The 19,776-nt window shown below is 32.6% G+C and overlaps 2 protein-coding genes across 4 annotated transcripts; one reads left to right on the forward strand and one right to left on the reverse strand.

Annotated features, from left to right (window-relative positions):
- Window positions 1-623: 623 nt before the first annotated feature.
- On the reverse strand, window positions 624-4,810 carry LOC130808752 (probable protein phosphatase 2C 14). The gene is made up of 5 exons (XM_057674234.1): window positions 4,197-4,810; window positions 3,927-4,097; window positions 2,879-3,049; window positions 2,603-2,782; window positions 624-1,901 (listed from the first exon to the last, which is right to left on the reverse strand). The coding sequence occupies exons 1-5, from the start codon at window positions 4,536-4,538 to the stop codon at window positions 1,005-1,007; spliced, it is 1,761 nt and encodes a 586-aa protein (XP_057530217.1). The 5' UTR covers window positions 4,539-4,810; the 3' UTR covers window positions 624-1,004.
- Window positions 4,811-11,351: 6,541 nt separating this feature from the next.
- On the forward strand, window positions 11,352-17,214 carry LOC130808870 (uncharacterized). Of its 3 annotated transcripts, none has more exons than XM_057674406.1 (14): window positions 11,352-11,686; window positions 13,028-13,152; window positions 13,250-13,351; window positions 13,875-13,985; window positions 14,301-14,384; window positions 14,469-14,584; window positions 14,665-14,766; window positions 15,569-15,682; window positions 15,777-15,833; window positions 15,944-16,010; window positions 16,325-16,378; window positions 16,458-16,532; window positions 16,614-16,649; window positions 16,842-17,214. In XM_057674406.1, the coding sequence occupies exons 2-14, from the start codon at window positions 13,042-13,044 to the stop codon at window positions 16,935-16,937; spliced, it is 1,125 nt and encodes a 374-aa protein (XP_057530389.1). In that variant the 5' UTR covers window positions 11,352-11,686; window positions 13,028-13,041; the 3' UTR covers window positions 16,938-17,214. The 3 variants fall into 3 exon arrangements, with proteins under 3 accessions (XP_057530389.1, XP_057530390.1, XP_057530388.1); XM_057674407.1 differs by having other exon boundaries at window positions 11,358-11,686; window positions 13,041-13,152; XM_057674405.1 differs by lacking the exon at window positions 11,352-11,686 and having other exon boundaries at window positions 12,923-13,152.
- The last annotated feature ends 2,562 nt before the right edge of the window (window positions 17,215-19,776 follow it).

A 19,776-nucleotide genomic window follows, 5' to 3' on the forward strand; every position in this document is an offset into this window, starting at 1 on the left:
TAGACTAAGATTAGAGAACCACTACAGCTACAAGTAAGAGAAAAATAAAGAATTAAACCTCTTGTAAAAGGGTAGAAAAGAAAACTCTCAACCACTAAATTAACTCATGATTTTGTTCGTAGTGTTTATATCTCAAAGAGATTTCTTAAGTTACGCTTAAGTAGTCTCATTAAAAAAATTAGATAGGATTGAAAAAATATAGTATGGTGTTTGAGTTATTATAGCTTTATTTGCGTCACTTTTGGTGTATAAAAAAGTGGAATTAAAGTATCAATTGATATTTTCATACATCTTGTAATGTTTCAAATCAAAGGGTTATGAGATTGACACATGTGAGGGATACTTGTCGAGTAATTAGTTTAGTATTATGATTAGAACGGTTAAAATTTGATCTGATCAAAAATTAGCAACTCATAACTCAAAACTTTTGGCATGTAATCAGAAAATAACCCAACCCAAAAATACGTGAAAAACATAGTTCATATCCGATCAAAACTCAAACTTGGTCATTTTGACTCGTTTTTAGTTTCACGTCATTCTTTTCAGTTATACATCATTAATTTCATACTAGACCTACTATATTTCTGATTAATTTTTATATTTTGAGTCCACATTTGTTTAAGAAAATCGTCCCAAACCTGAAAGATCCAATCAAAAAAGACCCAATCCAAGAGTCACATAACCGAAAGCGATCCAACCCACAATTCACCCGCCCGAACATTACCGATCCAATCGTTACTAGATACATTCAGCGAGGCAAGTCCGAGTAGGGCAAAGTGCTAAGTTGGTTATATGAAGATCATAATTAAAAGCTGCGGCAAGATGTTGCTGCAAAGATCATATGACTGATGGTTTCAATAACAAAACTTGAGTCAAGAGCTTTCCTGCTTAAAGTATGATTTACTTATCTACAAAATAGAAACTTCTAGATTCGATTTACCTATCCACAAAATAGAAACTTCTAGATTCCAATTCAATCTTACATGGTACAAAATAAAACATGTTTAGGTTTTCCCAGACTTGAAATGCTTTAGATCAACTAACATGACAGTAATATCATCCATACTGCCTCTACTTACAGCAAGATTAGCTAGCTTTCTGCAAGAACCTAAAAGACCCTCTGAAATCGGTCTCTTATTCTCTGTTCTAGGAGACTGAAGATTCATGCTCTTGTGCGCGAACAATGAAGTCCTTCTTAACTTTGCAGCCGGACTCTCATTTTGGCTCTCAAAGTCCGAAAGACTGTCCTTTACTGCGGAAGCATCTACAAGTCCCTCTGAAAAGGGTCTCTTATTCACTATTTTCGGAGACTGTATAATCGAGTTCTTGTGCACCAAGAACGTTGTTCTTAACTTAGCAGGAGGGCTCTCAAAGTCTAGACTGTCTTTCATTGAGCAAGCATCTACAAGGCCCTCTGAAATTGGCTTCTTATTCACTAATGTCGGAGACTGTATAATCGAGTTCTTATGCACAAAAAACGCAGTTCTTAACTTTGCAGGCGGGCTCTCAAAGTCGGAAACACTTTCCTTCATTGTACAAGCATCTACAACGCCCTCTGAAATCAATCTCTCATTTACTATCCTCGGAGAATGTATTATCGTGCTCTTGTGCGCAAACAATGAAGTTCTTCGTAACTTTGCAGGAGGGCTCTCATTTTCGCTGTCAATGTCAGAAAAACCGCCCTTCCCTGTGCAAGTAATATCTGTCTTCATGTTTTTCTGCTTCATAAGGCAAACTCTTTTGACCTTTGGAGAGGAGCTTGTGCTCACACAAGCATATTCCTCATCATTCTCTTTTAGGCTCCTCTGGTTTTTATTCTCTAAATCACTCAATGGAAGTTCAGGTTTCTTCTCAATTATACGGGACTGTCGAACAATGTCAATGGCCTCTTGGTTTCCGACCTATATATAATTGCAAAATTGAATTAATGCTTGTTCTAACTTCTAACACTCAACATATGATCCCATTCTAAGGTTCAAAAGTGGCATGATCTCAAGTCAATAAATGGATATTGATCCATCAGAAGTTAGAGGATGAATGCACAATCACAGTCGGACTGGAAAGGAGTAGGTTGATATCTTTCAGCTTTACATGACAAAAACTGATAGAAGTAAGAGTTCGCTTAGATTGATTGTAAATATTTAAGGGGTAAAGAATTCATTCAAAAATAACTGAAACTTGCCTAAACTCAAACCAACCCACTAAAAGAGAAGCAAAAACTTTGAGCCCTGCTATAAATTTGTACAACTGAACATTTCGTACCCAAAAATTAACTTCGACCAACCCCAACCAAACGACGTCAAGTTGATTCTAGTTGGCTTACTTCCAGATGCAAATGTTCATCACTAAAGTCATCAAACTAAGGTATTTACACCGAATGTAAGAAGTGTATCAAAATCTTATCAAAGCCCAAGTACAGAGCCAATTCTGATTCAGGGACTTCATAATCGGGGCAACTGCATGATGCAGCAAACCCGTTGGCCAAAGAAGGCCCTAGTAAATTGTGTTGCACATAGATCAAAGCATGAACTTAATCAAATTATTCAAGAAAATACATAATATCAACAATCACATGAATGAAGATGTGCTACAAATTTCTTACCTCGTCCCACAGTCCATCAGAAGCCAAGATAAGAAAATCCATGTCCGGAGTCAAATCAAGGATTGTTGTATCGGGCTCTGATACTATCCATTCTTTTAGATGAGAATCTCCAATACTTCTCGAAACTGATAGTATCCCATGAACTCTCCAAGCTCCCTTATGGAACTCTACATATCCTCCCTATAAAGTAAACAAATAAAGACATTAATGCTTCTTCTCTTTCATTCAACGGAAAATAACATACAGCCATTACTAATGACAGTTTTATATTTATACCTTATCCTCAATTCTTTTCCGCTCTTCCTCCATCTCGGCTCTGTGGTCCTTCGTTAGAGGCTCTGCCACTCCACCTCTACAAAGGACAGCTCTACAATCTCCCAAATTTGAAACAACCATTTCAGTCCCTTCAATCAGAACTGTAACACAACAGGCACCACTGCCTACGTCCTGAAAAGACAAACAGAAGAAAATTGTTTCATAGGAGTAAAGTAGCAATGTTAAGAAGACGCCAACCTAAGTTTCTCAAGAAATAAACTAGTCCCTTTGTCCTACAATAAGAATTATGTACAACTAATTATAGATAATACAGGTGCAGTTATTAAATGGGTATTTCACCAATGTGTTTTAGCATCTATGCAGCACAAATACTTCACTTGATACCCATTCCAAATCCAATATGTCCCCGTATCAGGGATGATACAGGTACTTAACTTAATAGTGTGTTGTAATTGGTTATAGATATTACAGCCTTACAGGTGCTGAGGTGCAGGTATTAAACAGGTGTTTCGCCAATATGTTTTAGCGGCTATGTGGCACAAATACTTCACTTGATACCCGTTCCATATCCCATATGTCCTTGTATCAGGGATGATACAGGTGCTTAACTTGTAGCTATATTATACTTCTATGACACCTAAAACTACAGCATAACCTTACTAGATAATGAAAATGTATCCCCGAGACTCCAGCTTTGTTAATTACTTCATATATCATTGCTTTCTCATTGCTATAGGGAAAATAAATAAATTTTAGATGTAAGGCGCTTAAAATGGTTTACCACATCTGATAAGCAGGTTGACAGTTAAACTGATGGTAGTGATATAGAACTATATACAAAGCATTTAAGCTAAATCGCTAGCTAATTAGCCTTTTGAAGTCGCAATTTACCAACAACATTTCATTATTGCAAGTCACACAAAATAGCCTTAAATTAGCCCAAAACCAACCACTCGTTGGGATTTTAGCAAATCACGTGACACCAAACATATTGAGTAACATCTGACATATTAATCATTCATTCAAGAAATTTGTGCTTAGAAAATACCTGTCCTAAGAATTCCTTATCTGTTTTAAAATAAGCTGCTTTTACTGCTTCCTCCTTAGCCATTTTCCCAACTGAGTTATCAAGCATATCCAGTACATTCTTATGTAAATTATCTGCTACAAACGCTGCTGCTTTTCTTCCTCCATGTCCATCATAAACTCCAAAAAAACCCTGAAAAATTTCAACAAAGTTAACTACTTAAAAAAACCACTACCAGAAAGCAAAAAAGGTAAGTATTTTAACAAACAGTTAGAGTGCATTTTTTACTACCTTCTTGGAATTTCCATTTACAGAAGAAACAATCTTATGGGTGTCTTCCATAAACTTTTTCTTGCCTTTGATTGAATAAACCCCAACACCCAAATCTTCAAAACAACAAATGCTATCATTTTTAACCGGAGAACACCCAAATTTCAACTGGGTTTCAATAGAAATTTCTTGTAATACATTTGGGATCTGAATTTTAGGGGGTCTTTTACGCTTCAAAGACAAAGAGAGACCAGGTTTTTCTTCAAAAGATTGTAAATTACATGATTTTAAAACCGTACTATAAATTCCCAATTCAATTGGATGATCAGAATTTGTGGAAAAAATTTCTTTATTGCAAGTCATGGTGATTTGGTGGTGTTCTTGTAAAAGTAAGGGGAATTTTATTGAAGAAGACTCAAGTCATAAATTTCTAACGGCTACAAGAAAATTGGGTTAAAATATAATAATGGGTCAAAGGAGGGGTTTAGAATTTTGATTGTGGAATAAAAGAGAACGTCAAACCAGAAATAAAGGATGATCGTACGGCTACTATTGTGCCTCGAGCCGTTGAGAGCCTAAATTAGGGTCTAAGGATGTGTGTGTTATTACTACTATTAATGGAGTAAATAGTCAATGATTTGAATGTTATATGGTGGGAATTGGAAATTTATCAAACCTTTTTTTTTTCGTTGAAGGGAAATTATCAAACTTAGACATCCATGGCTCATTCCAAATCCAACATGGTGATTAGTCATTGGCTGGTTCAGCGCAATATGATTCGCCAGTTAATAAGTTTTTTGGATTTGTGATTCGTTCAAGTTCGCTTTTTTGATTCGTAATTTGGGAGGAGATTAGTTAATCATGTGATAGTAGGCGGGTTTATTGAACATATTTGATTAATCAGTAATATGAAATTTGTTTGTAACGTATGATTGATATCTCTTTAATTAAGAACTTCTTTTTAGTTTTAGACTTTTTGCTAAAACTGTATAAGATATCATTTAATTTCATTAGTTCTTTTCGTTGCAGAAACTCCTCTTTCTGAGGATATTTTTCGAGTCGAAGGACTCTTTGACTGCGTTTTTCTTTGAGTATGGATTGTCGCTTTCCTTTTTTCCCCAAACACTGATCATAGTTTCCTATGAACGAGATACACTGATTACACGATGATGATAATAAAGTATAAATTTATTTTTTTTTATTGAGTATAAATCGTTTTACAATACAAAAATTTTAATCTTAGACTAGTCCATATAGTGAAACTTAATCTAAGAAGGGTCATGTAAATTGTAACAAATAAGACTAAAGCATTGGCTCCTTGTTTTGTTAATTGCACTTTTATATAACACTTGAATGGTCTATGTGTCGTTTATTTTAGGAAAAATTATTAAAAACTACCTAATCTATAGTACCTTCTGCAAAAATCTACCTAATCTAATTTTTTTTGCAAAAAGCTACCTTAAATGACACAAACGTTTGCAAAAAACTACCAGATGACGGAAACCGTTAGTTAATCAGCACGTGTCTCACGTGATTTACTTAAGACATTGATTTCTTCTGTTTGAAAACACGATTTTTTCCAATTATTTCCTCTTTCCCCTTGAAATCACAAGAACCCTAATTTTTTTCCTTTACCCTTTCAATCCCTAAGAACCCTAATTATTCCCCAAATTAAATTAAGATATTTTCTTGTTTGATTGACAAAGATATTTGTCTACTCTTTTCTGAGTGAAATTCTTGAATGGCTTAACAGAAACAGATTGGGGTACAATCTCAATTGCAATCAACCCTAATTTTTATAAATTATCTCATCAAATTACAATCTATCTGGAACACAATGATCAAAATCATCATCAAATCCCAATCCCAACTGATAAATTCATTTTCTCTTCAGTAAGAAATGATTCTACTGGTGAAGTTGATTCTAATGTGGTGTTTCGTAGAAGTAATTCTAATTATACGGAAATGGTGGAAGTGGAAGAGAGAGATTGGAAAAATTCTTTAAGTTTAAATTCAATAAATAATTATTATGATTTGAACTATGGAGGTTTAAGGTGATTTAGCCATGATGCTGCTTCTTCTTCTACTGCTAATGGAAGAAGTATTAGTAGTTCTGATGATAAAGTTCATCATAGACGACAATGTGATGTTTGCTCCTCCTTCAAAGCTAAGTTCATCATAGAAGGAATTCGAGATTTTAATTTTGGGTTTGTTCATGGATAATTTTATTTATAGTTTAGGAAAATAATGCCCTCCTTTTGTCAATTTAATTTTTTGTAGGTTAGAACAAATGAAATTGTTACTTTAGTGAGTTTAATCTCTGTCACATGCCTATCACATGCAAAGTCAACGTCTTATTTGACGGTCAACTAATGGTTTCCGTCATCTGGTAGTCTTTTGCAAACTTTTATGTCATTTAAGGTAGTTTTTACAAAAAAATATTAAATTAGGTAGTTTTTTGTAAAAAGTGCTATAGATTAAATAGTTTTTAATAATTTTCTCTTTAATTTATTTGTCCCTTAAGAGTTTTCATCCCTTAAAGTTTACCCTATTTCATAAAAATACTCTTAAAAAATAATTAAAGAAAGCAAACTCAAAGTGATAAATTAATGCATTTCCACCAAATATTTATACATAGTGACCAAATTTACTACCTAACTAGTTGATGGATAATTGCTTTTATATATAGCTTTGAAATTTGGAAGTATGCCTAATTTCTAGATCAAATCAATTGTTTTGTATAATTTTGTTTATCTTTCAACATTTGTCCCAAACTTATACCTTCCTAGCTCGGAACCTTTGCCAACCCTCAATAAACATATACGACTAAGTACTAACAATAATTATATCTCAAATTCTTATAAGAGACGGTCTTTTCAAGAGGTTATCTCTAATTAGGTCGGTCTATTATATAGTTTTTAAAATATTATAAGTAGGCATTAAAGATGACGTAAGTAGACATTTAAGATATTGAAAGTAGGCTTTAGGGATATGGTGATTAAGCATTAAGGATAATGTAAGTAGGCATTAAAAATACGATAAGTAGGCATTAATTTTTAATGGGCTGAGCTTAATATACGTCTCTCAAAAGACTAGCTGTTATTATATAAAGATGTCAAAACTTTAATCTTAATCTTAATCTTAACGATATAAAATTAGCTACATAAATCAAAATAAATCAAACAAAAAAATCATGCTTACACAACTTTTTGAGTTTTTTTGTCTTGCCTAATATTAATAATAATAATAATAATAATAATAATAATAATAATAATAATAATAATAATAATATTATTATTATTATTATTATTATTATATTATTATTATTATTATTATTATTATTATTATTATTATTATTATTATTATTATTATTATTATTATTATTATTATTTAGCTAATAAAAGTCAATTTTAATGATGCATTACATATATTATCCTTCATTTAATTTGTATTTATAGGATTTTGATCTTATTAGTTAATTGATGAAGTCAAGAAATTCGATGGTTTGAATCAAGGGAGAGTTTGTTTAAATTATTTTGAAGACATATATTTCAATTTTAAATATATGTATTATTGTATGATATGATTCATAACTCAATATAAATGTGTCTTGTAATGTTTAATGATGAGTAGTATAGCCGTGTTTATTGATATGTTAAGATTAAAATTTAAGATAAAAAGGTCAGAAAACTTGACTAAAGTTGACTCAATCAGGTCAAACGGATTCTCTATTCTAATTTTGAGTTTCTATGAAATTCTACCTATTATTGTTATAATATTGTTCCTAATTTAAATATTCATAATAAGTCATTGTATCATAGAGATTGTAGGTAATGCACTCTTGGAAGGTTTTACAAAGAGAAATTTGAGGATTTTCTAAATTTTCTTAGAAATCTAATTGTGAGTGAATCCATTTATTGAGAGCTAGATTAAGATATAATCATAAACTCTAAACATTAATAAGATTGTCTTTCTATTGGAAATATAATGCAAATACAAATAAAACAAACCGATTTGTATTTTCCTTGTGTGGATGGCAATGGAACTCCTTGCTTTGTAAATCACCAAATGAACACCATGAAGATAAGGTTGCGACAATCAAAGAAGTCGCTCGGAAACTTGATATGAGTAGAAGGCGTTCATACACTTTCCTATTGTGATATTTCTCCCACAAAGGTGCTTGGGATGATAAATGAAATTTACAATGAGATACAATCTATACAACAAAATCCTAGCACAAGGAAATTGCAATAGTAAATACAAGTGTTGTAGTGAATTATGAACTTTGATGATATTAACAATTAATTACTCTCTCAATATTATCTCATGAAAGGAAGAACAAGAATAAGAGTATTCTTAAGAGAGAAATCATAAATCATATGAAATTGGGATAGAATGTCCCTTGGCATGCAACCTCTATTTATAGAGTTATGCATCAAACAATACCTCATTTTGAAACAAAAGTGTTTGACCAAACAAAGCTTTTTCACCAAGCAAAGCTTATGAAACAAAGTAATGTTTCACCAAGCAAAGCTTATGAAACAAAGTAATGTTTCACCAAACAAAACTTATGAATCAAAGTAATGATTCATCAAACAAAACTTATGAATCAAAGTAATGATTCATCAAACAAAAATTATGAATCAAAGTAATGATTCATCAAACAAAACTTATGAATCAAAGTAATGATTCATCAAATTCTTTGAGGCATTTAATTTGGACTTATAATATGTTTATTTAAGTCCCACTACTATATTAAGTATGTAGTATATACAAATCTAGGCTTATATACTCTAAATGTTCAACACTTTCAATTATTTATATGTGGGGATTTGACTTGGAATTTCTCTATTTCTCTACGAGCCTACAACATATAAAGGCCCATGCGTAAATATCGTTGAGATGTCAACCTGTGATTAACTTGGAATAGATTGATACATAGTGTAGTTACACAAAATTTAGGCAGATTCACCGAATTTTAGAGCCTCTATATAAAATACTGTTGATGTTATTAGAAAAAATGAGCTAATAAGCTAAAATTCATTCATCAAATAATTTTTTTGCTATTAAATTAACTAATAAGCCAAAAATTAATAGGAGTAATCAGTCAATCAAAAGACCTTTTAAATTAATTATTATTTTTTTAATCACAAAATTTTTTTTAACTTTTGACGATTATTCTAATGGCATATAGGGCTGAACACGGTTTGGTCTAAACCGTAAACCAAACCGTAATTTAAATATTTGGTTTGGTCTACGGTCTAAATGGTCTGGTCCGGTTTTGTTTTTTTTAAACGGTTTACGGTCCGGTCCCGGTTTTAAAATTTTCAAACCAAACCGGACCGAAAACCCGTAATAAAATCAAATTTTAGGGGATTAGGGCAACTACTCATGAACTCCTGCTGGCTGCCTCTAATCTCCATTTCCATTTCAAATCGCGACATTCTCCTAATCTCCTCTCTTCCTCGCCTTCTCTCCGGTAAGTTGAATCCTTGCCTCCTCTCTCATTCCTTCTTCGAGGCTTCTGTGCTTCCGTGCTCCTGTTCTTCTTTGATAATCGCCTCCTCGCCTTCAACCCATCGACAATCGACAGTGCTTGTGTGCTTCTTCGACGCTTCGACGCTCTTTCTCCAATCTTCATTCTCCAATCTCAGCATTCACCACGGAATCAAGTGTAGAATCTCGTAATGTAAGTATATTGGTTGATTTTTTGATTTTTTATGGTTTTTTTAAGCTCTTTAACCGATTGTTTTACTGGGAAAGCCATGGGGAAAGCCTTCTGTTTTACTGGTCAAAATGCCAAGTATCTGGTGAATGAATCTCGTAATGTTGAATGAATCTCTTAAAAAAACATGTGTAATTGCTTAATTTTCAGTTGAATGTTGAATGAATCTCGTAATGTTAAATTGTTTGATTGGAATTTATCAGTTTTAGGGTTTGATTGGAATTTGGAATTCTGAATGTTAAATGAAATTCTGAATGTTAAATTGTTAATTATGTTGAATGTTGAATGTTGTTGATATGTTGTTGAACTTCTGAATGTTAAAATGCAAGAAACTATCCTCACTCAATTAAAAAAATACAAAAAAAAAAATCGTAGACCAGACCGGACCGGACCGTTTTAGAACGGTCTGGTCTGGTCCGATCTGGTCTTTTGACTGGTCTGGTCTGGTCTGAAAAATTTCCAGACCGGAATTTCTGGTCTGGTCTAATTTTTCTGTCAAACCAGACCAAACCGGACCGTGTGCAGCCCTAATGGCATAGACATTGGTCTACATATTTAATGACTTTAATTTTCAAAGCTTAAGTACATTAAAAAGGTGTACCATACTAGCATCGCTGTTTGTTAAGAGCCCTAAACAAGTCTTAAAAGAACCCTATATATTTCCGTGCACCACGAGTTTAACTATTTCCTCTTATCTACTCTATTTGTTATATTTGACATTATATTCAATTTAATACATTATTTTAATAATTTATATATTGAACTATACAAGTTTAAAAATTATAAATAGTTAATATTATGAAAGTATGCGAATAGACGGTTCAAACAAGATCATACTTGACTATTTTTTTCTTACACATTAGTTGAAATATATAAAATTATCTTAAACGATAAATAGTGTAAAAAATGGTAATGTAGCGAGTATTTCAGACAGAAGAAAGTATATATAAAATACCAATTACTACATGATATTGAGGATTACTACATGATATTGAGGAGTAATGTAATTCAACTCATCAATAATAAATATAATTATTTATTTATTAATGATAAATAATTTACCATCAAATTAATGGTTTGTTTGGTTAATAAAGCTACTTTATGATAATGAAAATGATTTAATAGTGTAAATTTTTAGTGATAGATACATGGTAGTGAAGTTATGATCATAAAAGTAAATATCGCTCACAATTTACCACCTAATACTACATATTTAAATGGTAATGCATAGAAATAAATTTTTTATAGAAAATGAAATTGTTAAAAAAAATAAATATAATCATTAAATTTGTTAATAGATATTTCTATCAAAACACTAATTTTTTATTATTTATTTTTACTATTTAGTACGATTATTAAAAGGGGCCGTTAAGAATTTTCCCACCCCTTACCCACGCTCACGCTATATGATTTACATGAACAATTGACGAAGAAACATCGATCATAATTTACAACGCCAAAAAAAAACCCAACCCCAATTAAAGTGCAGCAAATCTTCCAATATCTTCTCCTTTTCTCTGTCTTTGCCCCCCGAAAAAACAGAGAAATTCATCGAAACAAACAAAAACAAGAAAAACAACAGCATTAAGCAATAAGCATCAACATTGTGAAACCCCATTCTAATAAGCCCTTTCTCATCAGGTGTTTTCTGATGAGAAGGGTGCTTTTTCTTGTTTTTTTCAGAGTATACCTTCGTTTCCTCTAACTGGTTCTTTTTTTTTCTCGTGATTTCATCACTGCCCATTTAATCATCTTTCTCATTTTCTTTGGAAAATTTGAATAAAAGGTATGTTATTTATAAAATAAAGGTTATATCTTCTATTCTTTGATATTTACCTTTTATAATAAAGTGTGCATTTTGTTTATTTATAAAACATAGCAATCAAGGTGTGTTTACGTAAAATACAATGTTGTGTTGAGTTGATATTATGAAAATTTTGTAAATTATTTTAATTCGCTAATTTCCATGTTTCCCTCTTTATTATGAAGCATTAATTAGTGAATTTAGTACTTCTTGAAGAACTTCATTGTTGCTTAACTGTTTTTATATGTTTCAAGTTTGAAACTTTAATTTTAATTTTTAATTTCATTCTTTCTTTTTTTTTTTTGGGTTTTTATATTGAGGATGATTTTTGGGAAATGGGGTTTTGATTTTAATTTTAATTATTAAAAGGGAATTAGTCAAAAAGGTACTCGTTAACTTAAAATTTGGTTTACTTAATTGCTTAAATTTCATATTGATGAATGGTGATCAAACCATTGCTTATTAATGGAGTTGCTTAATTAGTTGAAAATGAAGCTTAAAAGCACATGATTAATTTGGTCTTTCATTGATTTGGTTTTCTTCAACTTCACCTATTCAAAGCCAAATAAAGGTGTGTTTTAATACTCTATATATGCTCACAAGTCTTAATTAGCTTCTTTTTGTCTCAATTCTTGTGTTACCTTACATTGGTGCACCTTTCTTGGTTTTTTTGTTGCATCCGTGATTTTGTCTTCTTTTAAGTTGGTTTAGAAGACTTCTATGCTTAATTGTTGTTCCATTTTATTATCAAGGTAGAATAGCATAATGATGTTCTTATGAACAAAAATACTATTAGTGTGGCCTAAAATAAATTTTTAGTGAAAAAAATATTTAAAAGTGTGCTTAAACATAAACGAAAATGTTTGAGTTTTTTGTCCTTCATAGTACGAGCTATATTTTTTGGGTATGATTGTTTATATTTCATTCTATTTAGATGATATTCATTATTCACTCAATAGTATCAAAGTTTTAGACAATGTCTTTGATATAATTATCTCTTAGTATCTCAATTATCTTAAGGATTTTATTTGTATGGATACTCTTAGTATTTAAGAAATTCATGTAAGCATCATTTTGGGCATATATCTTTTGGTATATACTCCAATATGTAAGATAATATCATATCATTGATTATTGTGACATCTTCTATTCCATGTTATCTTAATTCTTCCTTACATAGAATTACTGAATAATTGTCTTGAGGTTTGCTCATAGGCTTGAACTTTTTTTGCTTGGATTAGTATTAAATCATAGACTTAAAAATCATGCGAAATTATGTTAAAAAACTGAGAAGTGCTCAAGATGTTTTTTGTCCACTTATAGATTTTGGATGCAGAATGGTGAGCAGGAAACCACATGATTCATTGAGGCTTATTGCAACAACTTCAACTGGAATTTTTTTTGGTTTTGTTGTTGGTGTTTATGTTTCACTCCTTTCAGTTTCCAAGGTAAGCAATTCAGTTGATCACTTTACTTTGTTTATTAGATTTATGTCTGTTAATTATTATTGTAAAAATTGCAATATTTACTCATGAATAACTGCAGATAAATCCAGTTAATTACCTACCTGTGGCAATTCTGCCCACCACCGACCAACATATCAAGGTTGATGTTAGGCAAAATTCCCCATTGAATAGTACAATTGAGGTAAACTTTCTATCTTTTATTACTTGGGTATGATACTTTTTTTTATTTCGTCTCATAGATTTTATTGCTTTTTTTTTTATTATTATTATTACAAATCACACTCTTTTTAATTCTTATTCACACATTTAAATTATTTTGCACTCCATTTATTGATTTCTTCTACTTCTCCATAAATCACACTTTTTACCTATTTTTATTGAATTTATTAGTTTGCTCAAATTTTGTCCTTGTAGCAAATACTACAGGACATAGAGAATATGTGGCTACCATACTCGTGTTGTATCTAAGGATGGTCATGGTTTGAGTAAAAAGATGTGGACTAGATCCATTAATTTTTAATGGATCCATAATTGGACCCTAACCCCTAGGTTTGAAAATTTTAAACCAAGACATAGACTAGTAGGATCTGATGGGTTTTGGCACCTATACGAATCCTAAATAGATCTTAATTTAATTATTCATACTTAAACTTTTTTACAATTTGAAGATTAAAATTGTAGATAATTCTACTATTGATTGTCAGATGCCTATTCGGGTCCAATCAAACCCGACTGGAGCAGAGAGGCTACCACCCGGGATAGTGGAATCTAAATCGGACTTGTTTCCCCGTAGACTATGGGGTCTCCCTAGTGAGGTATGTGAACGTATTTTTACTTCTTTCATACAAGTACTTTGGGTTTAGATCCAAGTTAGGGTGAATGGTGATATGAAGGCTGAAGGCAAGAGCATTCATAAAACCATTTACATATCTTATTTATGTTAAGTCGCAAACCATGTTTGCAATCAAAAGGAAATCGAAAACATCCTGTTTGTTGTTATGAGAGTAAGGTTGTATATATCTTGCTCTCCAAATTATGCCTTACTGAGAGTCACTTTGCATTGGGATAATGACATTTAGTTGTAAGAAAGCGAACTTAAACTAACTGTAGTCTGTATATGGCTTGTCCAGGATCTACCAACCAAACCCAAGTATCTAGTGGCTTTCACAGTTGGGTTAGATATGAAGGAAAATATTGATGTAGCAGTCAAAAAGGTTTAAATCTACTAGTATTAAATTTTTCTACAAAGTCAATAGAATTTTTATTTGTATATTAATGTTTTTTTTATGTTTACATAGTTCTCAGACAACTTTACTATTGCCCTCTTCCATTACGATGGAAAGACAAGTGAATGGGATCAGTTTGAGTGGTCTAAGCATGCTATCCATGTCAGTGTTCCTAAACAGACTAAATGGTCAGTACTCTTCTATTCTTTGGGAAGGTCTGTTGTTCGTATTATTCGTTGTACTAATACGTTTTCATCGTATGTTATAGGTGGTATGCAAAACGGTTCTTGCATCCTGATATAGTGGCACCATATGAGTACATCTTTATCTGGGATGAAGACTTGGGTGTAGATAATTTTGATGCTGAAAAGTAAGCATTTTTTTTTGTATTATCTAGTGTGTTGTAATTTGTTAGCACATAAGAAAGTGTATTCTATCGGTTCAACGTTATTTTGTAGCTTCCACCTCAACAGGGTTTGACGAGGTTAGATATATCCAAATTTTCTGTCGAGAATCGAGTTTTATCTCAGTTGGAGCGCAAAAACCAAATAAGGTCTTGAGTTTGATTCTCAGTTAGCCCCTTTTCTCTCAGTTAGTCTTCTTTTCTCAGTCTACCCTATAATGAAAAAACAAAATATTGTCACCAATTGACCTATGATAGCAATTAGCAAATATCATGTGTCAGGGCAACTTCATAGGGAGTAAGCAAGTGACTTCCCTTGTGTTGTGGGATGAAGAACTTCTTATTAAATGAAGATTTTATATGTTTTTGACTTTTTGTGAATCAAAAATATTGCTATTTTGTGAGAAGTAAAACTTCCTGGGAAGTGCACTTAGCCACTTAATTTTCTCAACCAAACAGTTTTCATAGTTTTCTTTTTCCTTTTATTCTTGGGTAAGGATCGGATAAACCCAAATACACAGGAGGGGAGGAAAATTAATCATACTATATGGTGAGATTTTAACCCTATTACAAGAGTAAAAGGAAAAACCTTCAACCACTAGGCCAACTCACAGTTTTCAGTTATTGAGTTTTCAACTTCCATTGACGTTGTGTTTCATGAATCATGATGCTCGAGTTATTGAATCATACCAACCTCATAATCACTTTAACGTTGAAACTATATCCACTGCCTGCAACTTCCTTCATGCTTATTTTGTCGAATTTTCAGGTACATTGAGATCGCTAAGAAACACGGTTTGGAGATATCGCAACCTGGTGTGGATCCCAAGAGTCCATTTACATGGCAAATGACTAGAAAAAGAAACGATAGTGAAGTTCACAAGTAATTATAATAAAAACTAAGTTGTTTCTCACTTTTGTAACAAAAGTTACTTATTTTCTGTTCCATCCTTTCTATTTTTGGATCCACTGTGCAGGGTAACAGAAGAGAAACCAGGCTGGTGCAAGGACCCTCATTTACCCCCATGTGCTGCGTATGTCAACCCATTAGTATAGTTTATAAGAAACTTCCATTCCTTCCAATATTACCTGGTTTTCAAAGTATTTTTGAAGCTAACATTAACATGTCCTAATACATGAACAGATTTGTAGAGATTATGGCTCCAGTGTTCTCTCGGAAGGCATGGCGTTGTGTTTGGCATATGATTCAGGTACACTGTAATTCCATAACTAAGGAAGCCAGTTAGTTCAGTTGGCAAAGTCTTTCGGGTTAGCACGGGGCCTAAGGCTTACGATTGAATCATTTCTGCATTTCTTTGTGGCTCACTATGATTTCAAAGAAAATTTACTAACTATTGGCATCGGAGTATAACAAGGGTAAAGTTGCATAAATCTAACTGAGCTCGGCCTAGGCGGACGCCACTTGGGTTTAGGGTATTAGCATGATTTATTCTAGTGTTCTAGCATTGTACTTTTTAACTCCATGGCTATAACTCTTAACCATGATTGCTTAATTACATTGCAGAATGACTTGGTCCATGGATGGGGTATGGACTTTGCCCTTAGAAAATGTGTAGAGGTTTGTGGCTAACTCTTGAACACATCATTATGCACCGTCTTTGCAAAGCAGTTAATATTTTTGTTTCGTTTTAAAACAGCCTGCATTCGAGAAAATAGGAGTTGTAGATACTCAATGGATTGTTCACAAACGTGTTCCTTCCCTTGGTAGTCAGGTACAAATTTTTATCCTGGTCTTGTTTCCTTATCTTATGCTCAACAGAATGAACTTATACTGTTGACTATGGTTTGCGCAGGGTGAATCAAAAGATGGGTTATCTCCATGGCAAGGGGTAAGTTGAATGTTTGTTCTTGGTGCAATCACACGATTCTGATGTTTGCAAACCTATCTTTGCAATAACAAAGAGATTGCTTCCAATTGATCCTTGATAGCAGACTTTATCTGTAACTTCACACTTAACCAAGACTAAAAATCATAAACACTATAGTTGCCTAGTAGTGTGTCTAACAATGATTACTTGTAGGTTCGGAGAAGATGTGAAAAGGAATGGAAAATGTTTGAAGATCGGGTTAGCAAGGCTGAGAAGGCACACAAGAAGAATATAGAAGCGTCTTCTTAGATCAGGAGTTCAGGGTACACTAAGGCCCCAATTTATAGAATATGAGAGAGGGAGATATATTATGTATACCAGTTTGTAGGTGTTTTGGTGATTACAGGCAACAAATGTTGCTTTGCCCTTTGGCGCTTTTTTGTCCATACAGAGCTCTAGTTTTGGAGGGTTTCATATTGCTTCTTTGGCATTTGTATATGAATATATAAATTAATATCATTTGTTATATTCATGGGGGATTATTGTGAAGTGGGAATAAAAATTGATTGAAAGCTTTAGGCATCTACCCTGAATCCAATTGTGATACACCCTCTTATCCCTTTGTCTTATTGAATGCGCCTTATTTAGTTAGACGGGTTTTTCCAACTAATTTGCTACAATTCCTTTAAACGCATGGTATTATCTAATCTCATCATCTCATCTACAACTCACATTCTTCATCTCAATTAGACACTTGTTCCACTTAATTTTTCAAAAAAATATTTTTATTTAGTTTAATTCTCATATATTATTAGGTAGATAAAGAATCAGTTAACTTTTTGGTCATCTAAAATTTTAAGATCACGATTGACCAACTAATCTAAACAAGCTAAATAGCTCCTATATCACATTTGGATTAACCAATCTAAAATTTTTAAGATTTTGGCAGCATGACTGGCTGTAAAGGCAGGCAAAATTGAGGTGATCATTGATCTCATCATGATAACCACACACACACACCACAACTCCACAAGTAATATCATTTGTCACAGAATCTTGTTGTCAGCCTTTGATGAGCAACCATCTAGACGATAATGAATCTGAATTGTAGAGTCGAAAACCTGTTCCACAATTATCAATCCGACTTAACTCTATAAACACAGGATTTAAGTTAAATCTCAGATGGGGTAAGTGGAGCTAGAAGTAAACAAATCAAGTCAAACAAGTTGGTCTTTTACCTTGGAGAAATGCCTAAGTGTTTAGCTGGAAGCATTGCTACGCTTGAAGCTCTCGCTGAGTGTTTGCTCTCTTGTATCATTGCAATTTGAGGCACTCGACTAGCATTATATGCGCTCATATGTGCTATCTTCAATCTCTCTTTAATTCTCTCTTTGGCGGCTCTTCCTTCTCACTCTTTCACTTGGAGTATTTGCACACACTCATTCTGCCTTGAAGAGAGCTTCTTATAGCTCAAAGTCAAAAGAACAATTCCTCAAAAGCATACAAGTCATGTACATATGCCTAACGCATAAAAGTAATGCAGTTATACACAGTTTCTCGTTCGAGAACTTAAGTTGCTCACTCCAGCAGCACACTCCTCCAATGTTCTGCATACTTCAGTGACATATGCTTTCCCGAGAAAAATGGTGCTTGCCCGAGCATCTTGCATGCTTGTTGAAGTACAACTATTTCCAAATTCTCTTTGGCTTTCCCTTTTTGCTTGTGCTACTGTGCGAGTACTATACAACTTACTTGCTCGTCCAAACACCCTGTTATCACAATGAGTTCGAGTTTAACTATACTATTAATAAATTATCACGTTTAAGTAATTAATTGTCATATCAGGATTGAAGTACTTATTCCTTGAATATACCTTAAAGACTTCTATATCTAATAGACTAAAAGACAATGTATCTTAAAAAAAAAAAAGCATAATAAGTCGTGAGAAAAGTATATATGTATCAGTATGGTTCTTTAAAGAAAGATCAGAATAGATAGAATAATTGTAATGATCAATTATTGTCTAATGAGTCTAATACTTGATCCAAAGACTATATAATTGAGGCACACACTTAGTTTGAAGATTACATCTAGATTACAAGGTAAAGTAAGAAAGAGAAATATGGATCATATACAATGTTCTTTGTAATAAGACTTTCCCTAGTTGAGAGAATATCAAAGATCATTTTTGACGCTGAAATCATTATAAGGGGATTACGACATTAGAATTCATATAAATGTCGATTTTCTTTTAATTAGTATTAAGAGTTAGCTAAATAAAAGATTAGATTGAGCATTTTTTTTTTGTAGATGTTTGAATCTAAAACAGTTTTACCTTCAATATTTTTAAGGAAATATTGTTATTCAAAATAAAATATCGCACTTAACATCACATTGGATTCGACATTTTAAATCAAAACAAGAAATCAAACAAAAATCCATGATTTCTATAAGTTTTCAACCACACAATGAAGATAAACTCTTAAATATTTTATCTTTAATAATTTCCATTCGAAAAGTTTACAAACTAACTAAAAAAGATCAAGATTAAAGTAAATTAATTTAAATAGTCATTCTCTTGCATTAATTCCATCTAAACGCAACAAAGCAGAAAATCTATAAAACTGGGCCCCTATTGATAACCACATATGGATATATGGGCCTTGGATAAAATCGGAAAATTCCTGGTTACCAACATCAACGGCCCACACGTTATACGCGTAAACTTTGGGCTTTTTAGCTTATCATTCATTCAAAGCAAAGCCATTTGAATCATAACACTTTCACTATAATCAGGAAAGTTCTCACTTTTGCGGTTCCCACCAACCATCTATCTTGCCACGTTACACACTCTAATTGGTCAATCAATAGCCAAGTGGACACGTCACCTGTGAAACTTTCCTCTTATTTGCGCACAGTGCCAAACACGCCCTTAGTTTTTACTCAATTTGATTAAAACCATATTTTAATCACATTTCCTTCTTATAAAAACCTTACACGTATCACCACGTGTCAATAAAACCCCCCACCTCAGCCAAAAATATAAACCCTTAACTATAGTTAACTCATCTAACCCACTATTTGTTAACCATAGTTAATTAAACCAACAAAAACCCATTTGCTTCCTTTCCTCTGAGTATTTATGATT

This window comes from Amaranthus tricolor, chromosome 3, assembly GCF_026212465.1.
Source record: "Amaranthus tricolor cultivar Red isolate AtriRed21 chromosome 3, ASM2621246v1, whole genome shotgun sequence".
NCBI classification, from domain to species: Eukaryota; Viridiplantae; Streptophyta; class Magnoliopsida; order Caryophyllales; family Amaranthaceae; genus Amaranthus; species Amaranthus tricolor.